We start from the raw sequence: 14,058 nt of genomic DNA on the forward strand, positions 1-14,058 counted from the left end.
TCAACAAAATTATTCGATGTACTTATGCGTGGGAACTTCGCATAGTTACCTTTACGCTAAAATTGTCGTGCTTTTCAAATAGATCATGTGAGGAAAAACGGGCGCTTTCTATTTCGATACTTTTCTCTCTCTGAAGAAAAGATGGAAAATAAGAATTTTTTACTCTTACGTTGATACAAGCTATTGCATCCTTCGAGATTCGTTTTATAGGCGGAGTCTTGTTTTAAAATGTCCAAGCAATAATTAGCAATTATTTACCGAAGTGGAGGTGAATTGTTGTAAATATCCACCACTTCCACCGACACTGAGGTGAATAATTGTTCTAGTATATTCCCCACATATATTAAAAAAATAAGTTTATTTCTTTCAACATACCGAAAAATGGTCAGAAATTAAATTATTGGTGTCCAATTTTGTCTCATCGGCTTCTCCCAAGCTGACCAATCAGCGCGCGCAAAAGTAGTGAGATATTTAACAATTATTCCATGAACGCGCGTTGGATATGAGACGATAGATAGCCAACGAGGCGCGTAGCGCCTCGTTGGCTATAATCATCTCATATTCAACAAGCGCGAGTGGAATCATAATTGTTTTATTAAAAACGCCCCTAAGATATTAGACAAATCTTCTCGACTTTATTTTGTAAGAAGAAACCGGATGTTACAATGTACAGATATTAGATTATGGTATATTGGCTCATATACCATAATGGCTAAGCCAATAAAAAGTCTTGACTTGCATTATCCAATGATCCAGTTTTCAATAAACATCTTTATCGAGGTGGTAAGATCGTTATCGAGGTTTTCATTAACAAATGATTACCTTCACACCCTAACATCTGCATGCATATTCTGCAAACTGTTCCCTATAAATGGTGCTGACGAGATGAATTTGTTTAAAAATCAAGAGCTTCGTTTGTTTGTGATCATTTCCTTTGTTGTCATGACCCAAGAGATTGTAAACAATACATAATCTCTTGCATGTCTTTTTGAGGAGAAGTTAGATGCTAGTGACTTCAAAGGGTCAAACGGTTCAAGACATTTTTGGATAGTTTAGTACCTATTTGCCCCAGCAACCAAGCGAACACATGAGATTTGCAAGTAACTTTCCTACAGCGTAGAAACATAATGAGTGGCGCCGAAAAAAATATGGATTGAAAATTACTACATAATTAAAACCTGTAAAGAAGTCCATTACGTAACTAACGCCAGGGAGGCTGTACACATTGTTGAATATTCAACTCGAATCACCTGTGGAACTGCAAAACATACATATTCCTTACCAAGCCTCGCTCCAGATTAGTTACGTTCTCTTCCAAGGCCCTGAATTTGTCTGGATCATTTCTAAGCCTTGCAACGGAAGCAGGAAGCGCTGCGGATGATAAAAACGATCATAACAGGCCAGGGTATACTAAACAAGAATGGAGATACATAGGATTGTCAATATTTAGTCACCCACTGAATAAAAACAATAAAATTTTCGAGGAATTGAAATAATTTTAAAACCGTCTCCCTCGGTGGAAAGCCTGCGAGAAACAATAATAAAAAAATGATAATAAACTTGTACTATGTCGCCCATGTCGTTTCCGTGGTAGCAAAACAAAACTTGTCACTGTTTCGTGCAAATATTTGCTAATCACGCGGTGAAGCAAGGTTGACCCATAATCCGTGGGAGCAGGGAGCCCCAATATTTGGTGTAAGAGCGAGAGATCGTTCTTCGCCGATCAGTGCTGACATAGTTAGTAGAGGGGACTCTACTTTGTTTTAACGTTTTAAAGGCTTCTAAAAGATTTACAGAGTCAGCTGCTTCGACAAAGTGCTCTTGCAATTCTTCCTAGTTTTCCAAAGTTTCCAATATGGCATCAAAATCGTCGCCGAAGAAAAATAAGTCGTTCATGTCCTCCATGTTGTTTTGGTTCTGTGCATTGTCATTGGTCACGTGACGTTCAAGCGAAGCTCAGGGGACAGACAATAGGCCCGCCCTTTGAAGTTTACCGCGTTTCCTAACCAGTCCCCTCTACTAACTATGGTGCTGAGTAAGGTTCAGTCCTGAAGCATAGTTGGCAAGAGAGCACGGAGCGAAATGGACCTATGGTGAAAACTTTCCTTTTTATCAATAAAATCAACAAATGTTTCTGCTTGCCTGCCGAAAACATTCGAAAATCTGTTGCCCCCCGTGAGGTTCTTGATTACGAACGTGAAAAGAGTAAATCTCGTCATCTGTGACAACTTCCATTGGTAACAGGAACTTTCTCTGTATAATCAAGACCCAGTAGACCATAATGAAGGGCATTAACTGAAAATATCCTTTCTCAGCCTAGTTTTTAGCCGCAAAGCAACTTGTATGAAAAGATAGAAAAAAGAAAAAACGCAAAGATAAGAGCTGTATTGGGTTTTGTCTAGCTAGCCTTCTATTAGTCTTTTTCAAATACTGCAGCTGTTTCGATTTGCAAGTTTCTCATCTAGAAAATTTGATTTCTTTTGCCTGAGCTGGTTGACCAAAGGAAAATATATTTAGAACAACACTTTTGAAAATACTTTCCGATGGAAACAGACAAACCGGGATTTTTGTGACTCTTCAAGATCCATTTTTTAGGCCAAAAAATCAAAACGAAACAAAACAAACAAACACAAAAATAAAATAACTATAACAACAACAAAGCCGATGACTAGAAAATAAATTCAAGTAAAAAATATACCTTCGCCTGTAAATTTTCCGACTCACTGAGGCGAGTTTTGTCACAAAGAATGCATTTCTAGAGTATTAATTGTCTAACCTTTGTTGGAGCGGCATTCACATTTTTCTCCGATTTCTCCGGACACCAGCAGTAAACTCAGAACAAGGGCAATAACTGAAACTAACAATACGATAACAGCCGCGATTTTCAACCTTGTTGAGCTCGATTCCTCTTCCCATGTTTCGTTAGCAGGGCTCCACGAATTAGGTGCGACTCCATCATGGCTGATGCCCGCTTTGAAATCATTCGTGAATTCTCTTAGTTGTACCGGTTTCTCTGCTACAGAATCTTGGCCATGGTAACCTTTGTTTAGCACGAGAAGATGACTGCATCTGGATAGAAGATGTGTCAGTTTGAACTTGATCGCTAGAGGTCTTGAAAATGACTTAAAATTGACCAGTGACCTTCCAAGTGGTATTACTAACAAACTTTGTTACACCCTCTGCCCAACACTTACGTAATCACGAAGAATGTGTTTCTTTTTTGTCTCTTTTCAACAATACGGAAAACGACATGTAAGCGATTGGTATCCAAATACTATAAAGCTTGATATTACTAGTATTGCGGAGATCCAGCTACTTGCATCACAACATTAGGTCAAAAGGGTTTTGAAAAACCAAAAGAGAGGAAAGCTGTAATTCGATTGTGATGAATGTGTTTTTCAGATGTCAAACAATGGTTTTTGGTATGTAATGGTACGATGTTTTCAGAATGTGAAAAATTTTTTGCTGCATTTGCTATATAATAATGGGAACCTAAACAACAATCTATCGCGGTAATGCCGCTCCCTCAATGATGCATGCGTTAAGGTAATATGTCTCAGGAGGGAGGCTTGACCCCTTGTCTTTCCATGCATTTATCAGAAAGATTACCGATTCCTTTACATCTAGGGCGCTACTCAAAGTAGTCGCTAATCTTGCGATCAAATGAATACATGCCTTTCTGCAGGGAAATCATTTGATTTTGGTTCACCCCGAAACAATTACCGCAATCGGTGGAAAAAAGAGGACAATTATTGTTAGAGTTAACGTAATTTCATCACTGAGCTTTGCGAATGATGAACGTCACTCTTTGCAAAACCGTTTAGTTATGGTGTCCGTTTCTGACTCAGCCTCAATATATTGTACATATGAGTGGAAAAATTAGGTGTCATCTCGATGCAGGGCAAGACTAAACGTTTCGATCGTCAACCTTTCGTTCGTCAGTGAAAGGTGGATACTAAAGCTAATCATCACTATTATCATTTTAGCAAAGTTACTCAAGATATTCTTCAGTTGCAATACTTTATCAATTTATTTTTCTCTTACAGCTCTCGTAGTGATAAAGCTTACCCACTAAAGCTTGAATCAGAAACGATTCCAGTTTATTGCCACTTGACGAGCCTTGGTACGTGTGGAGACGGTGGTTGGACACTAGTTATGAAGGTGAATGGTTCTAAGGTCAGTGTAACATAGGAAGTAAAACCTGTAAAAACTTAATGGACAAATAAACTGACAGAAATATGTTGAAGTATTTGTCAAGTCAGCGCTGGTTCTCGTGAGAAGAAATAACACTGTGCTGAAAGATATAAAATGACCCCATCGTCGAGAAAGAAATTACAATAAAGTATTTGAGAAACATAGGCACATTTTGACCCATGGAAATATTTGTGTCATCTCGAAGCTCTACTTTCGAAACTGGTATCTTAGAAACCGGATCCTTATTTAAAATCTATCACAAATCACTTGTAAGAGTAAGGTGTTTCATTATCAAAGCGATCTTAGCAGTAATGAACATCGCTTGAACAGTAGTGAAACAAAAGGCCTGAAGAAATTCAGGCATGTTCAGGATTTGAACCACCAACCAAGCTAAGCTGGTCATTATAATGGTCCATAGTCATTCCTTTAACCAGCTCTCAGTTGGCTCGTTAGCTCAGTTGGTAGAGCACTGGCACTGCACCGGCATCCCAGAGGTCATGGGTTTAAATCCCGTACAGGCCTGAAATTTTTTCAGGTCTTATTTTCATTACTGCTTAAGTTGTGTTCAATAATGTGAAGATCTCTTTGATATTCACTTCTTAACCTGCAGTTCATATCGTTGAATTTCATATATTCACAGTTAAGTAGGGTGTTAATAAACCTTTTGGACATCACCCGTTTGAAAATGATAATGTCCTTGAAAAAAATATCCGAAGGTACTGAAAAATGATTTAGAATTTATCCTTACCATTAGCAGATAAGAAGCTTATGAGATGTCTGTGCACCCCAAACTTGTGCATACTTAAAAAATATTTTCGCGAAGGTTCGCTCACAGACGATATGATACCTGGTTATCAGATTAAATTTTACTTTTGAATCAATGGAACTAAGGAATATACAAGAGGATTTGAAAAGATGGACAGGTGACATCTCGTAACCTTTCAACTCAAAGCTTAGCTTTTAACAGATTGTGTTTTCATTATTGTATAGAGTACTTTCCACTATGATTCTGAGATCTGGAGCAATAGGAAGGGATTCAACGTTTCAGCGGGAATGACAGGCCTTGATGAACAAGAGACCAAGCTACCAACTTACTGGAATACAAGCTTTACTAAAATCTGTCTTAGTATGAAAAACGGCGAGCAAGTAAACTTTATCATGATTAACAAAACGGCTGACTCGTTGCACTCACTGATTGCTGACGGGGAATATCGTAACACGTCAATTGGTCGCGATGTGTGGAAGTCGCTTCTAGGTTCCGACGGCTCCTTGCAACTTAATTGTAATAGAGAAGGGTTTAATGCACACACACCGTTTTCTGGTCACCCGAAGGCAAGGATTGGTATCCTTGGTAACGAACAAAATGACTGCAATAGCTGTGATTCCAGAATCGGTTTTGGTACAGCACCGGACTCCAACACCTGTGGAAACGTGGCAGCATGGGGAGCAGATAACGGAAACAAAAATATCAAAGTCATGGGATATATATTTGTTCAGTAATTACACAAGAATTCTTTTGAGAAAAGAGGACCTAGGGAGAGGAACCTCTGCATTCTGGTTTTCACTACTTTAAGTTTAATCCCGTACATTTTCTTATTTCTTTGAGAATAATTAATCCTCCACTTGAGTCATCACCTTGTACACCGCTCAAGCTCATATAATTTTTTATTGTTTCCATTTATGGTACAGGGTATTGTTCCTTGAAAGAGAACCGAAGCCTATACTTCAATTACACCAAACCTCCTAGTTAAGATTGTGCCTTTGCAATCTCTCATTGCAATCGGTAATGTTAACATGCTTATTCAAATAATATTTAGATGGTTTAGCTGTACACTTAATTAATCGATCAGGTGTTTCTCTAGGGTAAGGTCGATCAAGAAGAGCTGTTACACACTTGTGACGAGCGTGCGCCCTCTGTAGGACTCGAAATATGATAGTTTACCACTAAGCACTGAGCGAAGTCAAAAAAAAGGTGTCATATGTTCAAATGATAGAATAGTGGATTTTTCGTATAAGCCTCCTCCTTTGATGATTTTGAAAGCTCATGAATACTTCAATGAGCTTATTGTTAATAATTTGTAAGTGCAAGAAACAACAATTCACAGGCTATACGTTACTCCTCACTACCTCCTTAGTATCCAAACTGATATTTGTTGTCTGTCTAACAACCCAAATCGTGATTGCTTTGAAAATTCTACGGTTTGTTATGGGCCGCGAACACCATTACTAGTGTCACAGCGAAGGTAGCAGTCGAAACAAAACACGCATCATCACCAAAAGCAAAACTGGACAGTGTGATCATTGTTGCCTGTCCCCTTTTTTTTACTAGTTTTTACCTTTTTCTATTTTCTAGTAGCTACAAAGTATTGCTTTCGTTTTGATTAACAAAGCGGCAATGGTTTGCTTTTGGATGTAACGCACATGAAGGGGTTAACGAAAATAGAACGTGTTTAATTCATTCACATAACTGCCCAGTAACAGCGCTGGATTAACGCAGGCCAAAGCTCAAGTTTTTTTTCTCTCAAGAACCAAAAAAGGCACTTGTAGTTCTCAGGTGTATGAACACCATTCCTAATTATGACATAATCACGTAAAGCGCGTACTCTGATTGGTGAGTTCTCTGTCTGACTGTTTCCCCCTGGGTGTAGGCTGCTAACGTCCGTAAATGTTTCCAAGTAAGCATATGTTTCGCAAGAAATTGTTTCTTATAGATATAATGGCTGAAAAATGAGACAGAAATGCCATCCTTTGTCCTATTTGATTCCCCATTTCCTGGACAACCCGCAAAGAGACTGGCAAGCTTAAGCGAAAGCGAGCTTGGAGAGCTTGTTGGCCGACCGCACTAAAAAAAAAAAAAACGAAATAAATCCCAAACTGGTTTGTGTCTACAGTTTAAGGCGAAAAGCAGCTATCAGCTATCAGCACTTTTTAAAGAAATCAATAATGCTGAAAATAAGACGAAATTAGTTGTTGAAGCCTTTACTACTGAGTAAAAATTGCTTTGTTAAAGAGCTTGCACTATAAATAGAGGCTAGAACAAGTTGAAAAATCAAGATCTTTAAATATCCGAATTTTTTAATTGCAGTCTACTGTACAGAAAAAACCAATTCAAACTCCGCATGAAGTGATGAAAATTGGCTAGCGAGATCAAAATCTATGTAAGTTCTATGCAGAAGCCATAAGGAAAGAGGGCGAAGATTACAGCAAATCTACCTTATTAGGATCCTTGATTTAATAGAAAGATTCCTCAATGCCCCTCCTTTAAGCAGAGGCCCAAACATTTCCACTGATTCAAGATTTTCAAGATCAAACTTGGTGCTCGATGCACAAATAAAAAGCATTAAGCAAAGCAGCAAACAAAATGTCTCACATAAACCTGCCATCGAGAAGGACGACCTCCAGAAGCTAAGATACATCGTGGCTTTTTCCTTGTGTCAACCACTATCCATACGGAGGAACGTTTCGTCTCATTTTGCCCTTTTCGAAAGGGCCGTGAAGGTCAAAGAAGCTTCTTCCTCCAAAATTCGGTACATTTTTAAATGACATCAAAGGACAGTTTTTTACTTTTGCTTATGACTGAATAACTGTAGCAATTGTTTATAGATACAAAGCTCAGAAAGAGCTTTCTTTTATGAATTTCAGTAAACGTGGTTACATTTGGCTTCAACCGACTTAACGAGTGAACGCGCGCTGAAAGTTGTGCCATGCCTGGCTTTCGCACGCTTGTTTTGTCTGGTCATGCAAGACTAAACGAAAATTTTTGGTTCAATAAAAGGGAACTCTTTTGCTATAATGTATCTATGTCGTGTTATAAAACAAATGGTACCACAGCGTACGCTATTGATTCTAGAAACTAGAGTCGCTCTCAGCTATCGCCTCGTGCTTTACAACCTTCCGCGTGCATCTATAACTCAATAATGTGCCGTATGGTGTTTACCACTCGTTGATGAGAACCTTCTAAGAGTCAGACTAAGACAAAAGGCAGCGGAGAGGCATAGTTCTCGTCCTTATATTTCCCTGTTAATCATGCACATGAAATTTACGCGCGTCTGAAAGGCCGAACAACGAGTGCATTTCTCAAGTAACCGGGTGCAAAGTTGTGACACGGGCGTAAGTCACAAATAGCGCGCGTCAAAATTTCTTTTGTCTTGACTTTTTGTGATGCCCTAAGGGCTCGTGTAGTTTTGTTGTCTTTAAAATATATTTTTGCTTATTTCCACCAAATTGCATTCGAAATCATGTTCTTACCTATACGGATGAGACGAAAGAATTTGGTCGTCTGCCAACCTAAGCGTGTCTGTTTTGTTAACCTATTTGCAAGGTAACACCTTGGAGTCTCAAGGAGAAAGTTCAAGTCAGAGTGAAAGGGCTAACTAGTTCTTTTTTTTCATATACTCTCAGTGCTTTACAGCTTTTCAACTTCGGAAAGATTATTCTGTTTTGATTTTTTTAGGAATCGGAAGGAGTCGAAAATAACAATCTGCAGGAGGATAGTGTTCGCACTGTAGAGGGTTCATTCTCGTCACAAATGTCTAACAACTCTTCTTGGTCGACCTAACCCAAGAGCAACGCCTGATCGACCCAGGTAGTTGCAACCAAACCATCTAAATTAAATGAGAATAACCATGTTAACATTATCGATTGCAACGAGAGATTGCAAACGCACAATCTTAACGTCATGCGTGACATCACTGGGAGGTATTACATAATTCAGGTATAGGGTTTGTTTCTCTTTCAGAGAACGATAACCTCTACCGTTAATGGAGAAAATTTTATTTGAGCTTGAGTTGGATACGAGGTGACGAATGAAACGAAGGTTAAATTATGATTGTAATTGAAGAATTGAAGACCTTAAGGGATGATCAACATCCTTATGTAAGATTAAAGTTTCCTTTCCCTTGGTCTTCTTTTTCCCAAGAGAATTCTTGTGTAATCACTGAACATATATGTATCCCATGGCTTTGATATTTTTGTTTCCGTTATCTGCTCCCCATGCTGCCACGTTTCCACAAGTGTTGGAATCCCGTCCTGAACCAAAACCGATTCTGGAATCACAGCTATTGCAGTCATTTTGTTCGTTACCAAGGATGCCAATCCTTGCCTTAGGGCGACCAGAAAACGGTGTGTGTGCATTAAACCCTTCTCTATTACAATTTAGTTGCAAGGAGCCGTCGGAACCTAGAAGCGACTTCCATGCATCGCGACCAATTGACGTGTTACGATATTCCCCGTCAGCAATCAGTGAGTGCAACGAGTCAGCCGTTTTGTTAATCATGACAAAGTTTACTTGTTCGCCGTTTTTCATTCCAAGACAGATTTTGGTGAAGCTTGTATTCCAGTAAGTTGGTAGCTTGGTCTCTTGTTCATCAAGACCTGTCATTCCCGCCGAAACATTCAATCCCATCCTATTGGTCCAGATATTAGAATCATAGTGGAAGGTACTCTTTAGAATAATGAAAATACAATCTGTTAATGACTAGGGTTTGAGTTTAAAGGTTGCAAAATGTCATTTGTACATCTTTTTATTTCTCTTCGTTTAATCCTTGGTTCCACTGATTCAAAGGTATAAACTCATTCTGATTACCAAGTATCATATCGTCTGTGAGCGAACCTTCGTGAAAATATTTTTTAGTGTGCACCTGCTGATTTTCCGGCAAGCATATATCATAAGTATAAGGGTAGGGTGCACCGTCATCTCGTAAGCTTCTTATTTGCTAATGGCAAGGATATAACCTAAGATAACTTTGATTATAACTGAAAGTCCAAAGGTGCCTTTAGGAAGTACAACTTGACTTTCGTAAATATTTTTCATTCGGTATTTGCGCTTAGAATGATTTCAGCTTAGAATGAAAAATGGTAAAAGTATCAGATTGTGTGGTTAATTGCCACAATGTTTTTGTTTTGGAAAATTGATTTTGTAATCTTTTTTAAAGTGCCCATATTTAAAATAAATTTCGTGCACCTTAGATCCATTCATCTTCATAACCAGGGTCCAACCACCGTCTCCGCACGCACCAAGACTCGTCACGTGACAATAAATTGGGATCGTTTCTGATCCAAGCTTCAGAGAAAAGGCTTGGTTACCTACAGGACTGAAAAAAGTAGAAATTTGCCTTGAGAAGAGGAGTTTTAATCCCTGAAGTTACCTAAATTACTTTTATAAAGCGAAATTCTTGTTACAGTGTCGATTTTACAATCGATTTCTTTAACTTTTACGTTTCGAGGACCTTGAAAATCTAATAACCTTAACTTTCTACTTGCCATAAGTTCAATATAGGTAGCTTATTTAGAAATAGCGCAGATTGTAAATATCATTTTTAGACACCTTCTTAAACCAAAATTTGAGATTTGCAAAGGAATTTGCTTTGTATGGTTAAGAAGTGCTCATGAACGGGAAAGTAGGCTTAACTGCAATATTGACAACATTATACTCAGTTAAACAAATCAGTTCTATCCGTATCTAGCTCCAGTTATACTCAAGAGAAATGACTAAGTAAGGGACGTGAAAGGGCAAGGGATTCCTTTTGTCAACCACCTCCAACGATCGTCTTTATGATCTACTGTGCTGTTAGGTTTTGCTCAACACAAGACCTCTTTCGAAGCATGATTTGCTCAGCTTTCCCCTTTAAGAGATTGTGGAAAACTGGTACGACCGAAAATAACCACCGGAGAGATAATCCTAAGATTTCTGCTTTGTGCGTTACTACCGTACGATGAAAACCACATTTTTGTTGCCGCTGCGGTGTCTAATCGAGAGCTTATCATTTATTGTTCATTTTGTAGATTGTATACTCTATGGAAATCATTGCTCAGAAAAGACATTCGTTTCGGCGAAAGTGCAATAACTTGAAAATTTTAAAGAGGTTAAGGTTTGCCGGTTACATCGAACGGTACTTACATGTTCTTATCCCCATTGTCGTCGTAAATCTCCTTGCAGCTCTCAGCAGCTTAGGCATAGTGAACACACCATAAAATTCATTAGACGCAAAAATTGAAAATGGACAATAGAGTACATATTTCAAAATTTGCCAGTCTTTTCTGTGATAACCTTCAATGTAGTTTTAGGGGGTGTCCGAAAACGGTTATTCATTAACTGCCGTGCGAAAGCTTACTTGGATGATTATTTAAAAACAGTTGTAGCTCGGCACACGGTGAAAGTAATGCAGGCGGAAAATGGATTGACTTTATATGGGAAACGAAACAGTGTCACAGAGGAAACACATTTATCCTCAATGATTCCTCAATCAATTAAAAAAGTTTAAGATGTTTAATCATACATTCGAAAATTGCTATTATCGTATTATACTCTATATTTGTATTGGTAATAACATGATTTCGAGTGCAATTTGGCGTTAATAAACACAAGTAAATATTTTGCCGTGGGACAATTTACACCAAATTGTACGAGAAATCATGTCGTTACTTGTTAATAATTTACAAGAAAAAAGCATCACAGAATATCAAGACAGATCAAATTTTTACAGAGCGCGCACTTTTTGTAATTTGCTCTCGTGTTACAATTTTGCATTCGTGTTATTTGAGAAATGCCCTCGTTTTCAGCCAATCAGACACGCGTAGTTTTTTTATGTTTTTTTTTATTATTATTGTAAATAATTAATTTGAATTTTTTACCTTACACACACATTTGTGATCCAGACATAATAACTATGCAATTTGCTGTTAGTGAGGAGGAATCTTACCTTTCTCACATACTTTTCCAACGAAACCTGGAGCGCAAGCACATATGAATTTGCACATCTCTTTTCCTGGATGGCAGGTCCCTCCGTTCTTGCATGGGTTGGAACAGCAAGGATACTTGAAAAAAAAGAGAGGAAATGGTACCATCAACAATAATTGAACTGTACTGTATTCCTATTGTTTTATTGTATTTTCTCAATATTACATACCTTTCTTAAAGTTTCGTTCAGCTCAGTGAGGTCAGAGTTTGTTCTATTCAGTTCTGACTTCAGCTGATTCATAAAGGTGTCGACCTTTTCCAGCTGAAAGAATAAGATGATTGTACAGTATGTAAGGACAGATTCTCCTGGACTGACATCATACTCCTCTTTCTTTGGTTGGTTGGTTTCTTGTTTTAGTTGTTCGTTCGTTCGTCTTTTTCTATTAGCCTTTTGGGTGTTACTTTTCTTTGCTTTTTTAACTATTTTGTTATGAATTCTGAGATCTTTAAGCAATACCGAGATACTACAAAAATCCCTTCACCTCATTAGCGAATGATGCATTGACGACTGTTAGAGTCTTCCTTATCTCATTGTCAGACGTGATGAGTTGGATCTTTGATTGGTCCAAATATTTTCGTAGAGAGCTGAGTTCTGCATCAGTCTGTGTGGAGGAAATATTTTAAACTTAAAAGTCTCGGCAGTCAACAAAGATTGTCATCGATAGACAACAGTAACTATTAAGAACTTAGACAACAATACTCATCAAGTATTTGGTTGAACTATGGTCTGATAGACGTATGTTACGAAAATATTAAAACTTATATTCAGCAATTTAAATTAAGGGGTCAAACAAATGGAAATCTCACCGAGAGCATTATTAAGTTACATTAACAAATAATATTTTGTAAGAAGACGAGAGAAGAGCTGGAGGTGCACGAGCTGCAGGCAAATGCTTTACGCACTTATCGTATGCGAGAGTCAATAATTTTTAGAAATACAAATATGTAGCAATTGTAAAATAAAATACAATATCCAAAATTAATGTATATAATAATACTAAGATGAATAACCCTTTTTGTGTACGCTGATTGGCTAATTTGAAAGCGATTAGCAAGTATATACTAATCACCTTCCAGCAACCGAAGAGACAAAAATGTGCGTTAAGAGTTAAGTATTCACCTTTAATTCGGTGAGTAATTGTTAAAAAGCACTTGAAGGAGACGAAAATTCTCAGATTATTAAAAAGGTTAGTATAGGTGATACTCACCAGAACTCACCTTCTCAAATTTCCAAGCAACACAAACATGCTACCGTGAGCAAAACTCATTTCTAAGATTTTAACTTTCATTTCTTAAGGCATTTGAAAATCAGAGAAAATTGGGTCTAAACTGGTGCATGATAGCAATATTGCAATTTCATTTCATCCTTTTCTTTTTAAACCTATAAACCTTGATTGGAATTTGATACGGATCCGTCTTACCTCCCATATGGTACTATTAACTCCATCAAGGTCAACGTTTGTTTTGTTCAAGAGAGTCGCAATCTGAGATAATGCAGCATCAAGGTTGTTCAGCTGTTTAAAGAAAATATTTGTCAGTGACATCAGTGGCATTTAGCAGGAAGGTATTTGGTTCGCTTGGATAGAACTGAAACCTGTGCACCCAGTCTTTTCACAAATATTTTCGTAATTTAAACTCATATGTAAGTGAGAATGTTAGCGAAACGCAAGGAGAGATCTTTCAACTTCCTTTAACAGTAACTCTTAGTCCTAATTTAATTTCCAACCTTGCACAGCACATCGTTATGAGGAAAAAGTTTGCAAAACTCTGAAGGGAAAGCCAATTGCAATCTTTTAGGGTTTAGTACCAGCGATAATCCCATTACCCTGGTATTCAGGTAATGGGGTTCGCAAACACCTTGGAAAGAAAATCAACAAATAAGTGGGATTCACCCATGACACGCAAATAGAAAAGGATACGGAATCATAGAATTCCAACCTTCAGTGTATTAGTCGTGTTCACTGCGTCCAAGTCGAGTTTAGCATTGGCATCGAAAGCCATTAATTGACTCCTTGTGCTGTTCGCATCATCTCGTATGATCTGTAACCATGACTTTGTCTCGGGGGAAAAATTCATACGTTAATCTGAATAACTATGGATTCACCAAATGGACAATATTTCAAAAC

At 37.9% G+C, this 14,058-nt stretch overlaps 2 protein-coding genes across 2 annotated transcripts; one reads left to right on the forward strand and one right to left on the reverse strand.

The window, feature by feature from the left end:
• The first annotated feature begins 4,140 nt into the window (after positions 1–4,140).
• On the forward strand, positions 4,141–5,928 carry LOC111326504 (putative skeletal organic matrix protein 5). Its single transcript, XM_022930516.2, has 2 exons — positions 4,141–4,176; positions 5,185–5,928. The coding sequence occupies exons 1-2, from the start codon at positions 4,156–4,158 to the stop codon at positions 5,692–5,694; spliced, it is 531 nt and encodes a 176-aa protein (XP_022786251.2). The 5' UTR covers positions 4,141–4,155; the 3' UTR covers positions 5,695–5,928.
• A 3,023-nt stretch (positions 5,929–8,951) lies between these two features.
• Positions 8,952–14,008, reverse strand: LOC148728365 (uncharacterized). Its single transcript, XM_088724945.1, has 8 exons — positions 13,871–14,008; positions 13,354–13,446; positions 12,415–12,534; positions 12,102–12,194; positions 11,895–12,009; positions 11,093–11,141; positions 10,157–10,286; positions 8,952–9,637 (listed from the first exon to the last, which is right to left on the reverse strand). Exons 1-8 carry the CDS (start codon positions 14,006–14,008, stop codon positions 9,128–9,130), a joined length of 1,248 nt encoding a protein of 415 aa, XP_088581071.1. The 3' UTR covers positions 8,952–9,127.
• Between the last annotated feature and the right edge of the window lie 50 nt (positions 14,009–14,058).

The sequence above is a fragment of the Stylophora pistillata genome, chromosome 6 (assembly GCF_964205215.1).
Source record: "Stylophora pistillata chromosome 6, jaStyPist1.2, whole genome shotgun sequence".
NCBI lineage: Eukaryota > Metazoa > Cnidaria > Anthozoa > Scleractinia > Pocilloporidae > Stylophora > Stylophora pistillata.

What these genes read in the sequence shown, in the direction of transcription:
- LOC148728365 (XM_088724945.1), bottom strand. Translation starts at nt 14,008, where the DNA reads ATGAATTTTTCCCCCGAGACAAAGTCATGGTTACAGATCATACGAGAT. An exon ending in TTAATAGTACCATATGGGAG is followed by an intron (nt 12,535 to 13,353) that starts GTAAGACGGATC and finishes TCCTCCACACAG; the next exon opens with ACTGATGCAGAACTCAGCTC. An exon ending in TGGAAAAGTATGTGAGAAAG is followed by an intron (nt 11,142 to 11,894) that starts GTAAGATTCCTC and finishes ACTATGCCTAAG; the next exon opens with CTGCTGAGAGCTGCAAGGAG.
- LOC111326504 (XM_022930516.2), top strand. Translation starts at nt 4,156, where the DNA reads ATGAAGGTGAATGGTTCTAAG. An exon ending in TGAAGGTGAATGGTTCTAAG is followed by an intron (nt 4,177 to 5,184) that starts GTCAGTGTAACA and finishes ATTATTGTATAG; the next exon opens with AGTACTTTCCACTATGATTC.